Here is a 23,547-nt window from a genome sequence, read left to right as displayed (position 1 = left end):
TTTTTATTCTTGACCAGTATGTATAGATTTTGAACACACCGCGTTATCTATTTCTAAAACTCACAATGCGGTGTGCGTTTAGAAGTTTGCGATTAACACCCAACTTGGACCATTCAGTTCAGTACCCACTATCTTTCCTGCTCTGTAAAAATCTGAAACATCAAATTTTATAACTGAAAACAACTGCAAAAGGTGCTTGGAAAAACCATCACTAGTATTAGAGTACCATTAAAATATCTGCTTCAGGATGTTGCTTCAATTGATGTTTCTGTTACAAGGATTTACTTACAACTCAGCCAGCATCATCTAATGCAGCATCAAATGCCACTTTGGGATCGTGATTGTACGAAAGTATTATTTTATTGTAACTGGATCATTCAAACTTCACTTTTTACTCATTTAAACAGTTGAAAAGTGAATTTTGCACGTTGCGGCAGTGTGACATATTTGCGGAACATTTTTTAAATTAAAAATTCGTAATTTCGTCAGACGTACGTCAATATTTGTACCTCAAACGTACGACAAGTCTGTCTACTCATCTGCAGTTTGTTATTTTCAGTCAAAGATACAACTGTAACAGGTTTTTTTCATGAAAAAAAAAAAAAAAAAAAAAGATTTACTGACCGGCATTGAATAAAAGAAAAGAATCATAAGACCCATCAGCATGGCCACAACCAAGAACTTGAGTAAACAAAATTTGTATTGTTCCCAGATCATATAACGCAATGATTTAAATGGGTTCATGAACCACGTGAAAGAAGTATCCGGGCGACTGCATTAAAATAGAGAGAAATTTCACTTTTTTAAGATTAATATTTTTATTATTAACTTTTTTATTGTTCATAGCATTAACTATTTAATATTAAAACCGATAAAAGAGAAAATTATATAATAATACTATATAATAATATAATAAAATGTAAATAATTAAAAATAAATAAATAACAATATAAATATATAAAAATAAATAAATAACAAATTAAATATATAAAAATAGTAAATAGACTTTAAAAAACAAACTTAGGTTTATCTAAAGGTTGAGGTTCGTCCCTTCCAAGCCCGCATGGAGCTTTTTCGGCTTCTTCTTGCGTTAAAAGTTCTAACTCTGCTTCAACTTTTCCTGCTAGCTCAACTGCTTCAAGATCTAAAAATCGACTTATGAAATGCTAAAAAAAATCTATACAAAGGATGCAACTGTTTAGAGAAAAAAAAAAAAAAAGCTGTAAAACCATTCTTAAGAAATATACACAAATCACGAGAACTTTATAAAAACTTACAAAAAAAAATTGCTAATAAACTTATCAGCAATAAAATATGCACCTGTGTTAACAGCAAAGGGCCACCAGCCTTTCATGTGCTTTACTTTAAATATAGAAACTGTTTTATCACACTTTGTCGTCTCTAAGGTGCACGTTTTTGCTGTTTTAGCGCCTCGTGGCATGTGTGAAAGATCAAGACATAAATCACCTACAAAAAAGAGACCAAAAAAAAATCAGCTTTTGAATTTGATTTTTACAAATAAATTTTTAAAATGCAAAAAAAAATCAAAAATGATTAGAAGAGAAGAAATAAAGAAATATAAAATATCTTTTAAGAATGTTTCTTTTTTTCTTATTTATCTTTTATGATTATAAAACCAGATTCACTTGATAAGGTTTTTTAAAGTTCATAATGTCATAATGACATCACAATGACATCATATCGACATACCAATAAAATCATCAGCAGAGAAAGCATCCGCATCCCACACTTGCAAAGTTAGCCTCGATGGAACTTTTTCCTCCGACTCATCCCACGAAAAAAAATTCGCCTGAACAATAAAATACATATCATTTCACCAAACTCATAGAATATTTATATTTCTTTCCTAATTTTATGCAAACCTCCCCCCCCGCCGCACATGTAAACATTAAACTATTTTCCTGGAACCTTTTTTTTTATAACAATTTTTTCTTCTGCTTTTTGATATTGAAATGGAAAAACAAATCTCCAATTAAAGTTTCCCTCTCCAGTGAGCGATCGATAGTGTACATCTGTCTGCTGTTTCTCGTCTTTTAAACCTTCCAACCAACTAAAACAATTTTAAGTATATATATATATATAAAATAAAATTGGAAATGTTATATATGTGCTGTATATAAAAACAAAATTTGAAATTTTGTTAAATAAATTTTACCGGTTTGTTGTCAATTGTTGATTTTTTTTTCTTTCTATTACTTAATTAATAAGAATATTGTTTTCCCAATATACATATATATTAACACAAATATATCATAAACATATATTAATACAAATATGTAATAAACATACCCTTTAACATAAATATCGCTACAAGCTTCACCTGTGACAAGATTTATTTCATCCATCAAAACGTCTTCAGTGTTCCAAATTATTACTCGCAACTCAAACCTAATACAACAAAAAGGGTTTTTAACTTTTGTAAAACGCAAAATTATAAAAACAGCTGGAACGACCTATCTTTTTATCTTTATTTTTCTAAACTTATAGATACACTTAAGTACACATCACCAAAAATACTTTTGTGGTATTTTTGTTTATAACTTTGTTTACATTCATCTTATTGGAACTAATAGAAAATTTAAAAAATTTGTAAGAAAGAATGATTAAAAAAACAGGTTTTTCTTATTAACCTTGCGATAGGTGCCTAATCTTGCCTTTTTTTCTGTTATGCTAAGATAATTTTATTTATGAGTTAAATTTTTTGCTTTTGATTCAAAAATATTACTTAGAGTTTTCCTTTGAAAAAGAAAAATTTTTTAGACAAATTATTCACAAAACTAACATTGCAGGTTTTCTTGGGGTAATTTCCACCGGAGCACCTGGAGAAGGCATATCCATTGGAAACATATCAACCCAAAGTTCCACTTTTCCCTGAAATTTACAAAATAAAAAATATAAATAACTATATTCTTGAATATCATACATATATATAGCTGACTGTATACATATCAGTCTGCTATAAATATATGTAATATACATATATATATAAAATAAATATGTAATATATGTAATACACATATATATAAAATAAATATGTAATATATGTAATATAAAATCACTGAGATTTCTAGTGATTATTTCCATGATTTTTAAAAAAATTAAAAAAAGAAGAGACTTTTTAAAGGTTTTATTTGGAATATATTGTATAACCAAAAAAACATAATATATATATATATATATATATATATATATATATATATATATATATATATATATATATATATATATATATATATCATTTTGGAACCAAAATCAGTAAAAAAAGAGAATCAGGTCAAAAAACTATAATAAAAATTTTGTGTCAAAAATATAAGATCATGCTTTAGTTCAGTATTTTGCATGACCACCAGATACTTTTACACATATTTATGCTCATTATGTTTTGGGATAGATTTAATCAGTTGCATACATAATTCCAAATGAATTATGTACGTAACTGATTGAATTGATTGCTTTCTTTATTTTTATTGTAGAATTTCAAAACATTTAAAAACGTTTAATGGAGGTTGCACAGATCATTGATCAATTACAGTTAAATATTAAAAATTTAAATTACTTTAAAAAGAATTTGTACAAAATATTTTTATTTAAAACAGCTTCTCATTGCTTACAAAACATGTAAAATAAAGAAAAAAATTAAAAAAAAGATTTTTTTTTTCTTGTTCCTTACAACTTACACCATTTTTGTAATTATCCTTAACATAACAGTAATTTGTTTTTAATTACCTCAATACAAAAATACCATCAAATATAAATCTACCTGTTCAACACCAGGTTTTTCAGGATTGTATAATGTTCTGGTTTCAACATGTTCAGGTACTAAATGAAATCCTTTCTTTGGTATCCGATGAAAATTATGAAGAGCTTTCAACGCACAAGGCTCATCTGATGTTTTAGAATTACCTTAAATATTATATTCACATTTTCAGCATTTACGCAAATTATTGCATTTCACTCATTTTTTGTCTGTGTTTTAATCATTTAAGCTTTAAAACTAATAGTAAATACTCACCAGCTTCATCCAAGATTATACTAGAAGCTGCAAAAATCATGTTTTCTACTCTGCATTTTCCTGGTGCAGTATAGTGTGGGCCATCAAGACCTTCATCTTTACACAATCTAGCTAAGATATGTGTAGGCTTCATTGGGTCTCTCCATTTATTAAATCCAAACCTAACAATAATTACAACTAATTAATTTATTTAAACCAAATTTGTTGAAAAACTGATTATTTTAACAAAAATATGCTATGCAAACTTACGTTGAATATGTAGTTGATAAGCCACAAGCAGGTCGATGTTTTGAAAACAGCCGATTCTCAATATCAATTTTCGTTTCTCCTATAAGGTCATCAGTTCCAACCATATCATAGTCATAGATACATACTGTTAACATGTTCTCCATTGGAATGACTGCTTCAATGTCAAACACTCTACAAAAAAAAACTTTACAAAAACAAATGCCCCATTTGTTCTGAAGTTATTTTGAGATAAAAACTGTTTTTAGTTAGATAAACTTAAAAAATATAAGGTTGGAATCTACTAATACATGGTGTCATGCCAAGACATTCAATGTAGCTCTATCTAGGTTTGGGATTATTAAAGAAGGTCAAGCTGTCAGTGTCTTCTTGTTATCAAAACCTTTTTAGGTTTTTGTTAACAAGAAAACTTGAAAAAGGTTGTCTCTAATAATATGACTGTAATTTACAAAAATTATATAACATTATTTAGAGTAATTTTAAAATTATTTGTATCTTTTTCAGTGGAAAAATTTGCTATAAATAAAAAACAAAAAATGAAAAGGCTCTTGAGAATATTTTAAAAATATTTTGTAATAATTTATTAAAAAAAATATTTATAACTCTTACACTAAATACTCTTTTTGTCAAAATTACTTAATAAATTCCCTCTTCATTACCTTCCAAAGATTGGATTGAGTTGTTTTGAAACATAGTTTTCTCTATCCTTTACTTTTTGCCGACCCAAATTCAATACCACATAAGGATCTGACTAAAATATTTAAAAGAAAAAACTTTTCTTTGCTTTCAATTTATGTAAATATTTTTAACATAAAGCATCATAAAATAAAAAGTCATCAGACTTAAAACTACTGATGCAAAAAGTGGATTTTGTAAACTTTTATACCAAACAAAAAACATTTACAAATTAATTGAACAATTAAATCAGAAAATCAAAATAAAAAAATTCAAAAAGGTCTACTCCCCCAATATGATTAGAGCAACTAAGTCAATAAAAGATAAAATAAAAACAAGAAATATAAACAGCATAAATTTTTAACATTCAAAATCATAAAATGATAAAATATATTACACAATTGTTAAAAAATAAAATTAATTATAATCTTTTTTTTTTACTTTTTGAAGTGTTTGTACTTCTAAAGGCTGCATTTATTTTTCAAATAAATTTTGTATAAACCTTTTGTAGATGCAAAATTTATCTTTTGTGGTATTTTTTTGTTAAACATGAAGGTGTTTATAGCAGAGTAAAGACACACTTGAATGAAATAAGCTTACTTTTCCATTCACATCTGTTGGATGGAGATTTATTGCCTAATCGAAACCAGGTAAAAAATACATGCAAAACTGATACACAGCAAGGAATTGGAAAACTAATTTCAGATTTAAGATAAACTTAAAAATGTTTTCCTTAGGTAACAAGACATGATAAATATAACAAAATCAAATTCACATACCCTTATAATGTAAACTCGAACTAGAACACTGAATGGTTCATTGCTTGGCAACTTAAAAAAAGATGCAGTGGGACTTTCAATTTCAAGAAATCGAGGTAAGGGATGTTTCCATACTTTTAATGCTCCCTAAAATATTTATTTTTAAATTTTAAAACTTGTAAAATTTCATAAACTTTTAGTAAAATGAAACTTAAAACTTCCAATAAAAATTATTTTCGAAAGAATTTATATATACTATATATATTATATATATATTATATATATATTATATATATATATATATATATATATATATATATATATATATATATATATATATATATATATATATATACTATTTTCAAAAGAATTGATCATCTGCCTGACAGATGATCAACTCACATATCATTTCAGTTGGAACAAAAATTTTTCTTTGAAATAACTTATCGACTATCTTATTCCCTGGATATCAATCAAATTTTTTTTCATTACCAAAATCACAATATATTTGATACTTATATTGTTATGTATATTATTTAACTAATTTAAATAACTTAGTGTAAGCCATACTTTAAATGTTCCGACTATTCTATGCTCATCATCATCTTCTTCTGAAGTTTTTTTACCTCTATACAAGGGAAATGAGTATAACCAGTCATTAAAACTATTAAAATTGGGGTAATTTTCGAGTTCTTGTCTGTATATCTAAAAACAAAAAAATTACTACAAATACTCAGTAACTTAAGTTAAAGACCTTAAAACAGTTTTCATTAAAAACAATGGCATTTTAAAACAAGATGCTAAGATCATGATATATTACCAAGAATACATATTACAATACTTTTACTTTCTTTCAAATATGAGTTTTAAAGAAAAAGCAATAATGAACTGTTGATATCATGAATGCACAATTAAAATCACAAAAAAGCTATTTCTTTCAAAAAAATGCAGTAACTAATAAATACCTTAAGTCTTGTAATTTTAGGGTTAGATTTTTTAGAGCGTTTTTCTATATCTGTGTCAAGACCATCAGTAAAATTATTTTTCTTTTTTTTTATTATTTCAGGTTTAACTTGCTTTTCTTTTGCTTTTTTTTCTTCTTCTTCTCTCTCTGTATCTTTGATGGTTTCATAATATCGTGACCACCAATCTAAGGAACTTTCATCATCTTCATCTTCAACATCTACTTTTTTAACAGGAATCTCACGCGCCTAATAAAATTCATAAATGACTATATAGCTACTAACATTTGTCTTTAGTATTTATCTCATTAAAATAAAAAAGGTGAAGATGAATAAACACAAAGTAGAAAGTTAAAAAAACATCTTTGCAACTTATTAAGCAGAAGAGCAGATTTGGTTTAGAACTAATCAATTGTTGCCTGGAGACCACATGTTTAAACCACATTTGTCACTTAAGGTTTATACCTATTAATGAGACAACTTTTTATGTCATCAAATTTTGTAAACGTTACAAAAAGATTGTAAACGGAAAAATAAAGGCATTGATGTTTTTTATAAACGTCATGTTTCTTAAACACATGTTTATAAGTTTAAGAGACATGACTGTAATTAAAACACTAATGACTAATGGTGATGACTATAGAAATGAAAATTTTCTTAAAGAAAAGTTCTTAAATTTCTTAAATAAATTTAGTTTTTTTATTTATTTTATTTTAAATTTAATTCATTTAAAAGCAAAAACCTTAAATTCATCACAACTTCCATCCATTGTATAATTAATTTTAGAAACTGTTAACTACTTTATTACTGACTTAAAAACATAGAACCTTTTTCATTTTGGGATCAAAGAGAGGAACATCTTCTTTATCTTGCTCAGGCTCATCTAATGGATCATCATAAAGTTCTACCATTGCTTGTTTTTTTGGTGCAGGAGAATCAGGTCTGGATGAATCATCTTCTAAAAGTAAAATTGCTTGTTAAAAAAACAAGCATGAGAAAATAAACATCTAAAATAATGGAAATAAAAGCTTACAAAATAAGCAGAGAAAAATATCTCATATTCCCATTAAATCACTACATTTAAAATTTTCTTAAAAAATGGTGTAAGAACACAAAGCATCACTTAATCTGCATTAAAAGTGCATTTAGGTGTATTATATTCTTCTACTTTGTGGAGAAATAACAGCATATGCAAACATGCACCATCAAATTATGTCTTAAAATTTTATCCTAATTACACTTAATTCATACTTTTAGCATTAAAATCTCTCTACAAAAAACAAAAAATGTAGTCTTCTCTCAACACATCAAAGAGATGACAACAATATTTTCTTCAAAGAAAAACCTCTCTTTACCAATTTTCTCCTTTTATACAATATCCCTCAAAATGTTATAAAAATCAACACATATTTACAATTAACACATATTTGCAATTTTTTTTTGTCACAATTTTCAAAATTATTAATTCTGCAATGTCAGCAAACATTTTAACAATCTTTGCAATGAAACTACAAAAATTAACAAATATGCTTTAAAAAAAAAACAAACTTTTATTACCATTTTTCCTCAGCTCAGCAATATACTTATACTGGTCTGGATCTTGCAAGTATTTATGAAGAGAATTAACAACATGTGTACCGACCAGTGTGAAACGTCCAAATGTTCGACAGTCTCGAACTCGGATTGTTAATGGTGGGCAGTAACGTTCATTTTCAGGTAAGTCCTAAAAATACACAAAACTATTTTTCTTAATCAGATTGCAAGTGAAAATTTATAACAAAGTTAAATGAAGACAAACACTATATAAAATGAGCAAAATAATGGGAGTTTGGTCAATAGTTAATCATCTGCAAATAAATTGTCTCAAAAATTTAAAAGACAAAACTTTTTTAAAAAAAGTTAATTTTATTTCATTCATTATATAGATGAGAATTGAAATTCACGCTTGATTAGTTTGCAATTTTTACAAACAGGTTAATAAAGAAATAAAAATAGTGCATCTAAATTATAACACTTAAAAAACAAAATATTCCAATATTTTCACCAACTTGTTAAAACTTTAATCTATATATATATATATATATATATATATATATATATATATATATATATATATATATATATATATATATATATATATATATAAATGTATGTATGTATGTATGTATGTATGTATGTATGTATGTATGTATGTATGTATGTATGTATGTATGTATGTATGTATGTATGTATGTATGTATGTATGTGTGTATAGATACATACATACATACATACATACATACATACATACATACATACATACATACATACATACATACATACATACATACATACATACATACATACATTTATATATATATATATATATATATATATATATATATATATATATATATATATATATATATATATATATATATATATATGTTAACTATTTGTTTTTACACATACACACACGCACACACACACACACATTATAACTATTTGTTAAATAACTTATTGTTATTACTATTATTACATAAATGTTAAATTAGATTTTGCATCACCAAAAAATACTTCATTTTTTTACATTTTTTTTTTTAACGCTGATAAAAATGGCTTAACACCACAAAATATTGGCATTGTATTGATATACTAGTAATGGTATGTCATTAACATTAGATAGTAATTTGATAGTAACATTAATAAAATAATTTTCTAATTTAAAAAATGTTCACTTTTAAATTTTTCAAAAAAATAAGATTTCATGTAAAAAAATACAGCCAAACAAATAAACAGAAATTTTTTATTACCACATCAAAGTAAGCTACAGGGTTTGCAAAATTTGGATTTCGCTTCGCATTGACAATAACAGTTGATTGAGCAACATGTCCAGCACAGTCAGCATCAACTTGAGGACGATCAACTGTAGTCAAATTAACACGTTTCATTTCACGAACACCCCAAAATAAAACCTAAAGAGAATCATGATGTTTTACAACTCTTTCTGATATTAAAATAATTCTTGCTATCATCAAAATTAACTAAGTTAATCATACTTATGATTAGAGAAATTAAAGAAAAAAAATTTAAAAAATTACAATTTACTATAAGGATTCACCTCAATTCTATGTTTCTTCATAACAGGTCGAATACCATCAGGTACTGGCAGTATCTTGCCATCTACAGAGTCAATAGGCTCTACCTCATCAGGTAAAAAGCATTTACCTTCATCTACAACCTATAATCATTTTTATGTAAAAAAAAACAACATTTTTCCGACAAATTTCTGAGATCGAGCAGAGGTTAAATTAGTAAAGTAAAAATATAAATGAGAAAAAAGAAAGTTGTTTATGATTTTTTGAACCAAATTTAGAAACAAAAAAAAAAGTTTTTTTTTTATGATTAGAAATTTTATTTTACACAGTCAAGATTAAGTTAACCTGTAGTAATTCAAATGCGGCAAGGAGTTCTCCAGCTCTTTCTTCACCACGCATGATTTCAAACCACTCTAATGCAGGTGGAAACAAAGGTTTCTCATACTTCTCATGTGCCAACTTAACTAAAGGTCGAGCTAAAGCTCTTCCTATAAACTCTGAATCACCCTTTAAAATAAACCATAAACTTCTCAAATAAAGTAGTTATATAATGGTTTCTACATGCAACTGTTTCTAAATTTTACATTAAAAAATCATCGTAATAAATCATGCTACAAATCATGAAACACAGTTGAAATTTTTTTAAATTAAGTAAAAAACTTGCAAACATAAAAAAAAGTTAAATACGAATTGAAGTTGAATAAAAGTTCAATTTTGATAATTAAAAGAATTTTACTGATTAAAATTAAAAAACAATTTCTTTCTTATTTTTGACATTTTAAACACTTTTTTTAATAAGATATAAAAGATACTATATTTGGGTTGTTCTATAAATTCATGCTGTTCTGTTAGTTATATGAAAAATTTTGTTTAAAATTGATTGATTCGCAATTGAACCAGTGTAACATTTTTTGACTTTTCTTTTGTTGGAACCTTGATTTCTGCTTATTAAATATTTCTTTTATACATCCAGATTTATGGAATTCCAAGTCCATAAAAGCCAAAATCTGACACCTTCTCAAGTATAATTGCAATCCAGCTACACCCAATCTTTCTCAAGTCACCAGAAATACCCGTTCCATTTAACAGCTTGCAAATGGTTTGATCAATTTAAAAGTATTTAATTTGAACTAAACAATTCTCTTCAGTCTGGGAGCTCAGTGGAATTTGATGAGAAATTGGAAACCATTCTCCAAGAAGAAAATCACCAAATAACTCAAGAACTGGCCAAACAACTCAGCTGTTCTCCACAGACATAGCTCATAAATTCTCCACAGACATTTCTCATTGAATGGGTGAACAAAAACAAGCAAGTGACACTGTGTGTCAACCAAGATCCATTCATGTAAAACTATACTCTGTGTATGGTGGTGAATGGAGGGCATCCTTCATTGTAAAACACTTGATAGAAACCAGAAAATTAATGTGGAAGTCTGTAACCAACAGCCAGATGACTAGCTGAAGCTAGCCAGCAAAAACAACCAAGTCATCCATAGAACTGGTCCTGCAACATGACAATACCAGATCTCATGTTGCAAATTTTACAAAAACTACCATCCAGAAGCTCGGATGGGAGGTTTTTCTGCATCTGGCTTAATTGCCCAACATCATGACTGCTGATTTCCCTCTGTTCTGCTTTTTTCAAATGGTTTATGTGGTGTAACCTTTGAAAACGATGAAGAATTGCATTATTGGATTGAAAATTGGCTTGGTTCAAGAGATACTACTTTTTACTGCCACAGAATTAAGAAACTGCTAAAATGTTGAGAAAAATTAGTAGATAATGAAGGGGAATATACAATTGTTTAGCTGGACTAAAAATGTTTTTGCATTAAATTAACTAAATGGCAACTTGTAGTTTTCTGGAATTTTTGCAGCATAAACTTATTGGAGCACCCAATATTATGTAAGGTATTTTCAGTTTCTGTAACTTATCCCAAACCTTGAAATTTGTAACTTTTTCCAATCCTTGTAAAGATAGGAAAAAGTCCAACTAATCCATGGAATCCAATCTACACTTTTATAATTACAAAAAGGAATGCATATTTACCCCAATGTCTTTGTCAAAAATTTCTGTCACAATGGTAGGAGGATTTGCAGCTAAGGTATCTACATCTCCCCAGATTATTATATTGTTGAAGATTACCATTTGATCCCAGGTTGGAGAGCGTGTCTCCCAAATCACACGAGTATCAGCTGCTTGACTACCAATTATAATACGAGCAAATGCATCTAAAATTTAGAAAAAATATTTCATAAGTATTACAAGAAATTTTACAATTGTTAAAAGAAGATGTAACTATTCTTTTTAATTGAAAACAATCTTACCTGATAAACCTGATGCATCACTTCCAATTAAACTTCTCGCTTGATATAAATGTGCTCGGAGAATAAACTTTTTATGTTCTGCATAAATCAGTTGATTAGGAGGTGGTGCAAGAGCTTTGTAGCAAAATTTTGGCTAAAAATTTTTCAAAAATGAAAGTAAAAAAAGCAGCAATAAAAATGTAAGTAAAAAAAGCTGCAAAATGTTAACAAAAAAAAAAAATCTAAAAAAATAGATTAGTAACTAAACTGTTACTTTTTTTGTTTTACAGCTATCAAACTTAAAAACCAAAAGCTGAACTAATTACCATTTGGAAGCCCTTTGGGGCATCTTTCAAGAAATCTTTTTTATGCTTATGTAAACCAAGCCATAACAAAATGTTTAACTTTGCTTGAATATTCCATCCCTTTGATCCACTGCCTCTTTTCCCCGGGTACTATAAAAAAAATCCATAGTAATCTGTTTTTACAAAAGTAATTTAAAAATTTTTTTATTCGCTAATCCAAACCTTGAGCAAGACAGTTTGCATTCGTCCTGAATCCCGACCTCGCTCATAATCTGACTGAGAGTATATTACATGCTGTGCAGGCACTCTGGCATATGAGACACGTTTACCATCACTTAACATCCAAAGAAAGATATCAGGAAGACTATCTTGAGGCTAAAAAAAAAAAGATTAAAAAAATTGAAAACACTGAATAAAGTTAAAACTGTAAACATTTAAAAGTTATTTGCTCAATAAAATGATAAACAAAAGCCAGACCTCAGATATCATGGCTTGCAGTTTTTTTTCAAACTCAACCAAAACCTTCAAGTTTTCACGTATGTGAGTATTATCGACAATATTTTCAAGAACAACTTTTGCATGATCACAAATTTGTCTCTGAATAAAAAGAAATGTTGATGAAGATGTTGACTTTGACTAAGTAACATTTGACACTAATTAACTTTTTATAGCACTTTTACTTTTTTATAAAACATTCATTTTAAAACATTTGATTTTTAAAACATTTGACTTTTTATTACTACTAAACATTTTTTCTTTTTATTAAACATAATCTGTACAATGTAAATAAAATAAATAAGTTTATGATACAAGTTATTTGATATTTTTTGTGTACCTCAAATAGCGAACAGTATTGAGCATAATAGCAATAAGGCTCAGCTTGTGTGGTTTCTTCATTTTAGTTATTATATTCATCATGATAAAATTTTTATTTGATTAATTTTCTTACATTTTGAGCATTTTAGCAAGCCATTCTATTTTTCTATTTTGTAAATAAGGCTCTTTTTAAAATTAGCACCTAATTTTGTTTGAAGCAATTTGGAGGCAATTACAGTTTAGGTAAAGTAGGTTAGTTTAGATAAAGTGGATCACACTAAGAAAAGTTTCATAATTTTATAAAACCTATCTTTCTTTGGAGTAAATTTTTTTCAGATTTAACTAAAAATCCATAGATATTGTCTGAGGATTTTACATTTTATGATTGAAAATTTAAAAGATAGAAATAAATGTTATTTTATGATTGAAAATTTAAAACATAGAAAATAAATGTTATTTTATGATTGAAAATTTAAAAGATAGAAATAAATGTTATTTTATGATTGAAAATTTAAAACATAGAAAATAAATGTTATTTTATGATTGAAAATTTAAAACAGAAAATAAATGTTATTTTATGATTGAAAATTTAAAACATAGAAAATAAATGTTATTTTATGATTGAAAATTTAAAACTTAGAAAATAAATGTTATTTTATGATTGAAAATTTAAAACATAGAAAGTAAATGTTATTTTATGATTGAAAATTTAAAACGTAGAAAATAAATGTTATTTTATGATTGAAAATTTAAAAAATAAAAAATGATTTAATTTTAATACTTACCTACATTAAAATTTAGTTTAATTTCAAATTTAAATTTGTACAAACAGATATTTTTTAAATTTCAATTTGATTTTGAAATTGCAGCCATGAAAAAAAAGAAAAGGTTAATTTTTCATACCGCTAAATGTGATCCACAAAGTGTGATTTTAAAAATGCAAATGCATTTTTTATTAATATTAATCTTAATTAATAATATAACATTAATTTTAAAAAATATTTAAAAAAATATATATATATTATTAAAATAATATTAATTTAATTAACATTAATATCAGTCTTAAAAGTTAGAACTTCCAAATTTTTATTCCTAATCAAATTATAGGATTATTATTCAAACTGTGCCTAAAGTCTATCCTTATAAATATCAAGTTATCAATGTGTGTCATAATATAGTGTAAAGCATTTTTTTAAGTTTGTGGAGACAAAGAAATGTGAAATTTTAAGTGTAAATTAACTTTTAAGGATAAATTAACTTCAAAGCACAAAACAGTTTTTTCTCTTTCTTATATATGAGTTTTTTTACATAATTATTTCATACTAACTATTCTAAAAAAAGCATTTATTTCACACAAAAAAACACAACTTATTTCAGGGTATATAACAAAAGCAATAGTTTAATAAAAACTACTAATGCATTTTTTTTTTCTAATTGTTATTGTTCAACTCTTTGAGATTTTGAAGGGATTTTAGAAATTCAGAGTGATTTTAGTATCAAGTGAAGATCTATTTTGAAGAAAAAAGATCATCACTTGATGACAAAATAGATTAGCATTTGGAGTTAAAACAAGATTGAAAAAAATAGATCAGTAAGTTCTTATAAGTTTAAAAAATTTTTGGAAATCTTTTACAAGGCATGATTTTGGTCAGATGATCAAAATCATTCTTTATTTATAAAATAAAGAGGCTCATCTTTGACAAAAAAGAAAAAAAAAAATTACAAAATTATTTTTTTGATGGTTATAATTTTTGTATTCTTTCAGGGATCATTTAGATAATTAGTTTTATCTTTGGATTTGGTTCATATCTTACTCTTGGTTAGTGCAAATTGTATTTTTTTTCAATTTACAAAGTAGGACAAAAAATCTTTGATTTTAGCGTAAATTTACAATGAAAATACAGTAGCATGCAAAAGTTTACAAACAGTTAAATTTTTTAAGTTTTTACATCATTAATCTTTTAAATTTTCACTGAAAATGAATGAAGTTTTTAACAGTTGCTTCTACATATAGCTATATTTTTAATTGTTTCATGCCCTGGTTGATTTAATTTGAATTACTCTTAAGCAACTAAAAGTTTTTACTTTAAATATCTTTTTTAATATTGAAAGATAAACATAAACAAAAATTTTTTTTTAACCATTTCTGTCACGCACAACTTATTTCTTTCTCTATCCAACTTTGTTCTCCCAATACTTGGACCACTTATTTTTCCACTTGCTGTTGAAATAAAATGCCTACAATAAATTACAATAATCCAATAAATTATGATAATACAATGAAAGTTAAAAATATAATAAAAAAACTTTTTTGAGTAATTTATTTTGAGTAAAATAACTTTTATTTGACAACATAATGTTAGAAAATTTTTTTGCTTCTATATAATATTTGCATTATCATTAACTTTGAACAACTAGTATTCATAATTACTACCATATGTATATTATATAACAAACATATTACTGTGATTGCTGGATAAGCTCTTGTAAACATCTTTGCAGAAATTTGTAAGTGTCATTGATATCCATTTTGACGCGCTCATGAATATCATCTAAGTTATCACTCTTCATAAAAAAATGTTAAAAATAACTAATAAAGGTACCATACCTCACTTTAAATTTTAAAAACTATTTATACAATATTTGCCATTTAAAAAAAAAACATTAAAGATAAGTTACTTTATAGAGCATTTTTCTAATAAAAACACTCTAATTTAAAAAAAAAATGTGATGATTTAATATTACTAAACATTAAATCATCACATTTTTTGTGTGATGATTTAATGTTACTAAGTATGAATAACTCAGCATGAACAGAAAATTTTTTTAAAGAAGCAGTTCAACTTACTAAGGTTTCATAAATTTTGTAAAGCATATTTGAAAGATACAGTCGCTGACGATGATCCTGCCAAATGAACTTTATGTGCAAGCAAGGTTTTGTATCTTCATAAGGCAAATAATAATATTGTCTATCTGCTGACACTGCTCTACAAGGCACTGTCAGTGAATGGATAAATCGATCATCAGCAGAATCTAAATCTCCATCTGCAGTATCTCGAACAACTTGACCATCAATTGTATTTCCAAAATTACCTTAGAATAATAATTTCAAGAAAAAATTAAAATAGTACTTGTATAATTTTTAGCATTGAATTTAAATTAGCTGCAAATCAGATGTATAAAAACACACCAAATTAAATCAGCTGCTGTTCAGAAGTATATCAAGAGTATGATAAACAACAATATTTTCCTCCAAAGATATATACCTATTGATATCTCAAATTGGATTGGCCGATCAGCGCTCTTTTTTTCAATCATATTCGCATCATAAATACAAGCAAAAAGTTGGAATACTTCCTCTCTGCCACATGCAGTCTAAAAAAACAATTTTAAAAAAGTTTAAAAAATTGCTGTTACAAGAAGAAATTGTAACTTTAAATGCAATTGCATACATCTGATATTGGAGAAGTAGCATCAATCTCAACTTGCTTGATAGCAACATCAGAAGCAGAATCTCCCATCTCTGCTTGTACTCCCATTAACAATCGGCCCCTAAAGCCTACACCTTCTCCCTAAAAGTATAAAAATTTAATTAGTTATTTATTCAGTATTTAGACTAGAAACTTAGTTAAAAATAGTATCAAAAATAATTATACTTAAAAATAAAATGCAAATTACATTTTCAATATAAAATATAGTAACATTGTTTGTAGTAAAAAACAAAAAAAAAAACAAAAAAAAAACAAGTAAATATTAATACAATTATGATACAACACATAAAAGACTTTTGTAAATGAAATAAAAAGTTTTTATCACAAATTAACTTATTTAAACAGCATTAGACAAATAAAACACTGACCAGCCCTTCATTAAGACTGTTGTACTCATCAAATAGAGAGAAATCTCTTGTTGATCCATATAAGTTCACCCAACACGGACCAAATGTAGGCATAAAACCTATCAGTATATTTAAAAAAAACCTTCAAATGTTAAAAAAAAAAAAATTTAGAAAACAAAATGAAAAAAATGATTTTTTAATTTTTTAACTTAAAAATATAAAGCTAAAATAAACAATTAAAAAAAAAAGATAATTTATTTAAATAACTAACCATTTGCTCCATCATTGGATATTTGTGACAAATCAATAAAATGGGTTCCAACAACTTCATCAGTAACAGAATCACTTAAAAGATTACTTTTAATCATAAACTAATATTAAAAAAACAACAGACTTTCAAAAAATTAATATCAACTTTGTTTCAAAGGATTACATGAAATCTAATTTAAAAAATACAGTTATGAAATGTTATAAAATATTTTAAACTTGCTTACATTTAACAAAATTATTTTATTTCAAAATGATTGTGCCTTATTTGCACACTCACATTCCTACAAAAATAGTAAATTTTGCGAGCCTGGATGACCCAAGAAAACCCTATGGTGGGGTGATAGGGTTGTATCTATTTTGTGCTTAAAACAGCAAACAGAGAGCTAAGTGACATCAATAAATAAAAATTACAAAAGAGTGAAATACTTATGAGTGCTTAATTTGCAAAACAGCAAGCACACAAGAGTGCTCAAAAAAAGCAAGAACATTTAGTTTTGACACCTGAATAAAAACTTGGCACAAGGGTCACACCTTGACAACGACACCCTTTTATCACAAATAAAGGGTGTCGTTGTCAAGGTGTGACCCTTGAAATATGTCAAACAACCATTTTCAGTAGTCCCTCTGATCAAAAGCCAAAAAACGGAAGGTGCTATTTGATTTAATTTTCCATATTCCATTAGTCATGGAATTTCACATACTTCTTTTTGTGAATTTTAAAGTCTTCTTTTTGTCGAACCTTAAAAAAAATAGCGAGCAGAGATGTGCATCTGGGGGCTATAGCTAAAGCAGAAATTTCAAACACCGCTTCTTCATCTAATGGTACTGTTTGTCTAAAACAACTACAGAGATGACATTCCCTTCCAGTACACCTAGGTTCCAGTACACCTAGCTTCAAATTCTAACACGAAAAATCTTTTAACTGCAGAAGATCTTGTTCAAATCAAAGATAACACTGGGCTCTGAAAATGAAAAAATGAGCATCAACTTTAAACAATATTTCAAATAGAACAATAGTTGAACACAAAAGATTTCATTATTACAACAATATTAACTGAATCAAGTCGAAAGGTTCAAACGCACTGTCAGAGCTTAAAAGAAATTCTTGAAAAAATTGTAGAAAAAAGTAATTAATTTCTTACTTTTTCGTCAGATTAGAGATTGATGGTGGAGGAGGCTTTTTCAATGTTAGTCACTTGGTGTTTCATCAAATGAATCAACTTCCACAACATCTACACCTTTAAAGCAAAATTCTAAGAAAAAAACATTTTTAAACATTCATTGTAAAAAGACAGCTTTTAATGGCATTTTTTATTATGAAAATGGCTGATATTGTTTATGGAATTCAATTTCATTCAAGCATATATCCTTGTTGTTGGTGTGAAACTGATTCAAAAAAAGTTAGTTATCTGGTTGACCTTGAACAATTGAGTCTTTAAAGAAAAATCATAAAACATTTGTTGAATCAGGGGCTGATTTAAAAAAGGCCAAAGCCTTAAAAAAATTTGTTTCATTCTCCGATTCTTACTTTATGTTGTGAAAAACTACTTGTTCTTGATTTGACACCTCCAATGGGACTTCACCTTATGATGAGAGTTGTAAACCACCTTAAAAAGTTCCTCATAGAAACATTGCTAGGTGTCTCAAAATGGCTTGCAAAGATAAAAGTTGTAGCACAACTCTATTATGATAGCCAATTAGTAGGGCCAGAGTGCCAAAAAATCCTGAAAAAACTTGATCGTCTTCAAAGATTTGCAAAAAGATATACAGCATTTGAAGCAATGCCAATCATTTACACTCTTGAGAAATTCAATGAAGTGGTTGAAGCATGCTTTAGAAGTACTTTAAGACAAAACTATCAGAAAAAAAAAAATCAAAGTTTTTCAAGAGCCCAATTTTCTAACAAGTGCCAGAGTTTTACCAAAAGTACATACAGTTTTTTTATTACGTACAACCATAAATTGAACAGAAAAACTCTTCTTTGGGAATCTACTCAGAGCAAGCCACAGGGACACTTCATCACCAATTCAAGATTAATGGGCAAAGATTCAAACATTCAACAACCCACCCACAATACAGAGAAAAATTTAGGAGCTGTGCTGTAGATTTTAATTCAAAACACATCTAAATCCATTTCAGATATTTATTGTAAATGGGACTGACCAGTATAGACTAGAATTGCTTCTTCAAATGTACCTTTCATAAATTTTGTGCTGTGCAAGGCAAATTAAGAACTTTTAATATAAAAATATAAAACTCAATTGCCATTTGTTGTTCTTTTCAGTCACAGTAAAAATTACAAACTTCAATTTCTTGACCCTTCTTAGATTTCAGTAAATACATACTTTTTTTCCATTAGGTCTACTCTATCACCCCACTAAAGAGTTTTCTTGTCTCAGCCAAGTTTGCAAGATTTTACTAATTTGTAGGAGTGCCAAGGGTCTTTTGCTATGCAATATGATTATAACTGTTTTCAGACAGTTTGTGTTATGAATTGAACATCAAACGCTTGCTGCATCTTTGATTGTGGAAATGTTTGACATTAACACATTTCTTAAACATATTAATATATAATAGCATATAAAATAAAATTGTGTCATCATAAAAGTACAGAGAACAATTCTAGAAAAAAGGTTTGAAATATGACCAAAGTTAAAGGCAAATGGAATTTCATCAGATTGCTAAAAATTAAAATAATTTCAAATGCCATTCCACCAAATTACTAAATAATGTAACAATTTTGCTAGGATCATTTTTAAATAGTATACAAGTCACAGAGAGAAACGTTACTGTTTATTTTTTAAACATTAAAAAAATAAATGCCTCTGTACTGCAGGGGCATACTACTGCAAACACAATCAAATATTGTAAATTAAAAATCACACAGTGTTTTACAGTAACTAAAAAGAACAAATTTAAAATCATTATCTTATAAATAATAAATAATAAGCTTACTTGAGTAGCTGCATAAAAAAATATCTAATGAAAATTTTACCCATCTTTCAGCTGTATCTTTATTCTTCGACATAATGGTGGAAACTAATAGAAAACATCCTCACATTTTTTAAATTATGTTCAAAATAAATATAATTAAATAATCTAATATATACTAAAAGAATCTGAATTATTTTATAACTCCCATTATTCCCATATAATTACCTATTAAATCCATTTACATAATAACTTACATATTAGCTATTTTTATAACTGGTTATCAAAACCAGTCATAAATATTAGAAATGCTTTATATTTAAGACCCCTTGTTTACCCCTTGTTTTTTTTTTCCTAGTTTAAAAGATTTGCAAATTTATACAATAATTTTTATTTAACTTTTTGTAAACTTTTTTTTTTATTAAAATTTGGTTACAAACTTGTAATTAAAACCTTTACACATTAAAGTATTCAGATTCGCTACATTATTTGCAAAATGTTTTTGACACATAAACATCAAACTCACCAGCTCAGAGAATGTAATTTGTTCATTCCACTCCGGCATGTAAGTATGTTTCTTTACAGAGGTTTTTGCCTAAATAAAAAACAAACCTTTCTTTTTGTTTAAATAATTCAATCTTCAATATCTTTATGTCAAAAATAGTTTTACCTTGTGGCCAGCAAATGAAACTTCAATGTATGGGTCAGCAAGATCTCGAACTTCTCCGGTAAATGCACGCTTCATATGAGCCATCAATCCAGAATTCACTAAAGATAAAATGCATGTATCTTTTAAAATCACAGAACTGTTATTTTATAAACGATTTTGGTCATTTAGTTTGTTAAACTGACCCTGTATTCTTCCCAATTTAAAATAGTTGCAGAATCAAAAATTCATATAACAAATGACCTGCTTCTTTATACTTTTCAGTAGGCAGTCTATACAGGTAGGTTCAGCTTTTTAGGTATCAATAACATTTATATATCAAAACATATCTTTTAATTGCCATTTCAAAATATCTTAAGTTCCAGCTCCTAGGCTACAAGCAACAAATTTTATGATCATCTGAGGTATATGAGTGAAGAATTTGTCTTTTTGACTTTTTTTGATTCAGAGAATCAACAGAATTTTAATGAGCAACTATCAATGCATAGAATGAACAATATGAACACAATAATCATTCAAACTATATAAAAACAATTTCTCAAAGACTGTCTTCAATGGTCATTGAAGATTTTGCTACAACCAATTCTTGTTTGTTCTATCATCATCTAGAAAATTTGATTGGATTCTGATCCTAAAACATGGAACTCAGAAAAGATTATAAAGCAGCCTGTTAACCAGTTGAAAGTCATAAATGAAAGCTAAGCAAAACTTAATGAATTACTGTATTCAAACTATAGAAAACTGTGAAAAAAAAAGAGGCATTAGTATGTCCAATACACTTTTAAGTAATCTTCTCCACATTGATACCAAGTTCTTCAAGTAAAGCAAGCAAAAAGTAGTTAAACTTTCTACATATGCATTAACATCATGAGTTATACACATATACATTAACATCAAGGGTTATACATAACATATATGAAACTTTTACTGTTGTAAGATCACATATCTTTGTTGGTTTTGTTGTAGAGTGGGATATGAACTCAAAAAACTTCTAGATAAGAAATTAGTGCCTTATTTATAGTAAATGTCTTTCTTATAACCCTTTGAAAACTTGCTAAAAAAAAGCTTTTCTTCTTTATTTAGAGTTTGTAAAAAGAGAAATATCAACAATCTGTGTCTTTAAAATTAGCATTAGTTATATTGATAAATCTGAATTTGATCTAAAAAATAAAAATGAGATTTTGGAAAGACTTCTGCCTTTGTGAGATTGATTACTTACTTTTTGGTAAGCCTTCTGCTTTATAGAGTTTGACAACTATTCTAGCTTTTGGTCGTTCTGCTGGAACACCTTCAGGAAGTAGTAGATTAGATTCTATGTCATCCTCGTTGTCTTTTACACTAGGAGGTTCTTTGATTGGGTCACCTTTTCCAAGAACAGTGATATCTACTTTTAGGTAACCCTGAAAGATAAAATAAAAAGTAACTTACAATATACTTCATGCTTTGGACAAAGACCTGTTCAAGAGATATAATTTACAATATATATATGTCATGAGGACATTAACAGAAGATATCATCAGATCTTTGCCTAAAGGAAAAAAAGAAATAATGGCTACCACAACCCAATTAAAAAAAGTTTGAGAATAAGTTAAAATTTTGATGAAGAAACCTGATTAATATTTTTATTTATTCTCAACTTGTTTACAATTTTTTACTAAATAAACTTACTTTGATACCAGCACCAGATGCACCTAAAGTTTCCTCAGGATCTGTCAAAACAGCCCACTGACGAACAAATCTGTGGTCTTGTTGTGAATAGACAGTGCCAATATCAAGCTAATCATATTATTTTAAATATGTCAAAAAAAAAAGAGATTTGATTAATAAATGTAAACATTATAGGAATAATTAAAATGAAAAGAATGTTAAGAAATAAAAAATGGCAACTTGATACTTTTAAAATTTAATCAATAAATAAAAATGCTTTTAAGATGTAGAATAGCCAATGCATGGAGACAAAAAAAATATCAAAAAATATTTTTAAGCTTAAAAAAAAGGTAACAAAAAATAATAACCTTAAAACTTCCAATGAGTTGACCTTGACTGACAAGATTTCGGCCAGAAAAAACTTGGAAGTTGATTATTTTATCAAACAGAACCTGTGCTGGCATTTTAAAATCAAATACAAAAAATTCATCCCAAAATGGTGTGTTGGTTTGTTCTTTGACAGCAGTATGCTTTTTTTGATTACCAATTGTAATAGTACAAACAGGATCTAGTTGCATCCCAGAGAGTTGTCGAGCTTCTATAATACGTAACTGGACTTGGTAGTCAATTTCTTTAACTGATTCATATGTCTCCAGACGAACTTTTGGATGTTGATGCCTACAAAAAAAAATGTCAGAAAACATATTAAAGTTCAGAAAACAAAAAAAAATTAAGATTTTTTGACTAAATGTTTTTTTCAAAAGTTTTTTTTAAACAATACATTTATAACATATAATTACTCACAGCATCCCATCCTTTAAACCAAGAGTAGTATTAAGGCTGAGTAATGATTCTTGTATCATCACAGGTTCTTTTGATTGAAGCATCTGGCCAAATGGCCCAACCACAACCCCAAGTCCATCCAATGTCTTTTGTGTATTGCCTGAAATGAATTGACCAGGACCCTCTGACTTGGACCTAAAAAAAAATAACACCAATATTTTAAATAGAAAAA

General features: G+C 27.2%; 1 protein-coding gene across 2 annotated transcripts in view; it reads right to left on the bottom strand.

The window, feature by feature from the left end:
* The window catches only part of LOC145190018 (otoferlin-like), a 31,550-nt gene that overhangs the window by 2,092 nt on the left and 5,911 nt on the right, over positions 1-23,547 (bottom strand). Inside the window, exons 6-44 of one of the 2 annotated variants that reach the window (XM_090090489.1) lie at positions 23,337-23,510; positions 22,901-23,210; positions 22,554-22,661; positions 22,105-22,285; positions 20,889-20,986; positions 20,745-20,813; positions 20,283-20,326; positions 17,289-17,362; positions 17,039-17,136; positions 16,632-16,751; positions 16,446-16,554; positions 16,028-16,272; positions 15,644-15,744; positions 15,321-15,417; positions 12,841-12,960; positions 12,586-12,738; positions 12,385-12,513; positions 12,080-12,212; positions 11,802-11,983; positions 10,097-10,258; positions 9,775-9,894; positions 9,467-9,628; positions 8,232-8,397; positions 7,502-7,632; positions 6,678-6,923; positions 6,283-6,417; positions 5,734-5,859; positions 5,555-5,590; positions 4,939-5,030; positions 4,283-4,453; positions 4,034-4,194; positions 3,782-3,924; positions 2,804-2,892; positions 2,311-2,409; positions 1,930-2,071; positions 1,711-1,810; positions 1,321-1,467; positions 1,021-1,144; positions 625-772 (exon numbers count right to left, since the gene is read on the bottom strand). In XM_090090489.1, the coding sequence (XP_089946615.1) occupies positions 625-772; positions 1,021-1,144; positions 1,321-1,467; positions 1,711-1,810; positions 1,930-2,071; positions 2,311-2,409; positions 2,804-2,892; positions 3,782-3,924; positions 4,034-4,194; positions 4,283-4,453; positions 4,939-5,030; positions 5,555-5,590; positions 5,734-5,859; positions 6,283-6,417; positions 6,678-6,923; positions 7,502-7,632; positions 8,232-8,397; positions 9,467-9,628; positions 9,775-9,894; positions 10,097-10,258; positions 11,802-11,983; positions 12,080-12,212; positions 12,385-12,513; positions 12,586-12,738; positions 12,841-12,960; positions 15,321-15,417; positions 15,644-15,744; positions 16,028-16,272; positions 16,446-16,554; positions 16,632-16,751; positions 17,039-17,136; positions 17,289-17,362; positions 20,283-20,326; positions 20,745-20,813; positions 20,889-20,986; positions 22,105-22,285; positions 22,554-22,661; positions 22,901-23,210; positions 23,337-23,510 (5,245 nt within the window). Of the gene's footprint in view, positions 1-624; positions 773-1,020; positions 1,145-1,320; positions 1,468-1,710; positions 1,811-1,929; positions 2,072-2,310; positions 2,410-2,803; positions 2,893-3,781; positions 3,925-4,033; positions 4,195-4,282; positions 4,454-4,938; positions 5,031-5,554; positions 5,591-5,733; positions 5,860-6,282; positions 6,418-6,677; positions 6,924-7,501; positions 7,633-8,231; positions 8,398-9,466; positions 9,629-9,774; positions 9,895-10,096; positions 10,259-11,801; positions 11,984-12,079; positions 12,213-12,384; positions 12,514-12,585; positions 12,739-12,840; positions 12,961-15,320; positions 15,418-15,643; positions 15,745-16,027; positions 16,273-16,445; positions 16,555-16,631; positions 16,752-17,038; positions 17,137-17,288; positions 17,363-20,282; positions 20,327-20,744; positions 20,814-20,888; positions 20,987-22,104; positions 22,286-22,553; positions 22,662-22,900; positions 23,211-23,336; positions 23,511-23,547 lie in introns of those variants that run through there. The other variant, XM_090090490.1, reaches the window with a different exon arrangement.

Source organism: Hydra viridissima, unplaced genomic scaffold, assembly GCF_058129835.1.
Source record: "Hydra viridissima isolate aposymbiotic clone 2 unplaced genomic scaffold, HvirCarnegie_v1 scaffold_6, whole genome shotgun sequence".
Taxonomy (NCBI): domain Eukaryota; kingdom Metazoa; phylum Cnidaria; class Hydrozoa; order Anthoathecata; family Hydridae; genus Hydra; species Hydra viridissima.
This window is presented reverse-complemented; position numbering and strand designations above follow the sequence as displayed.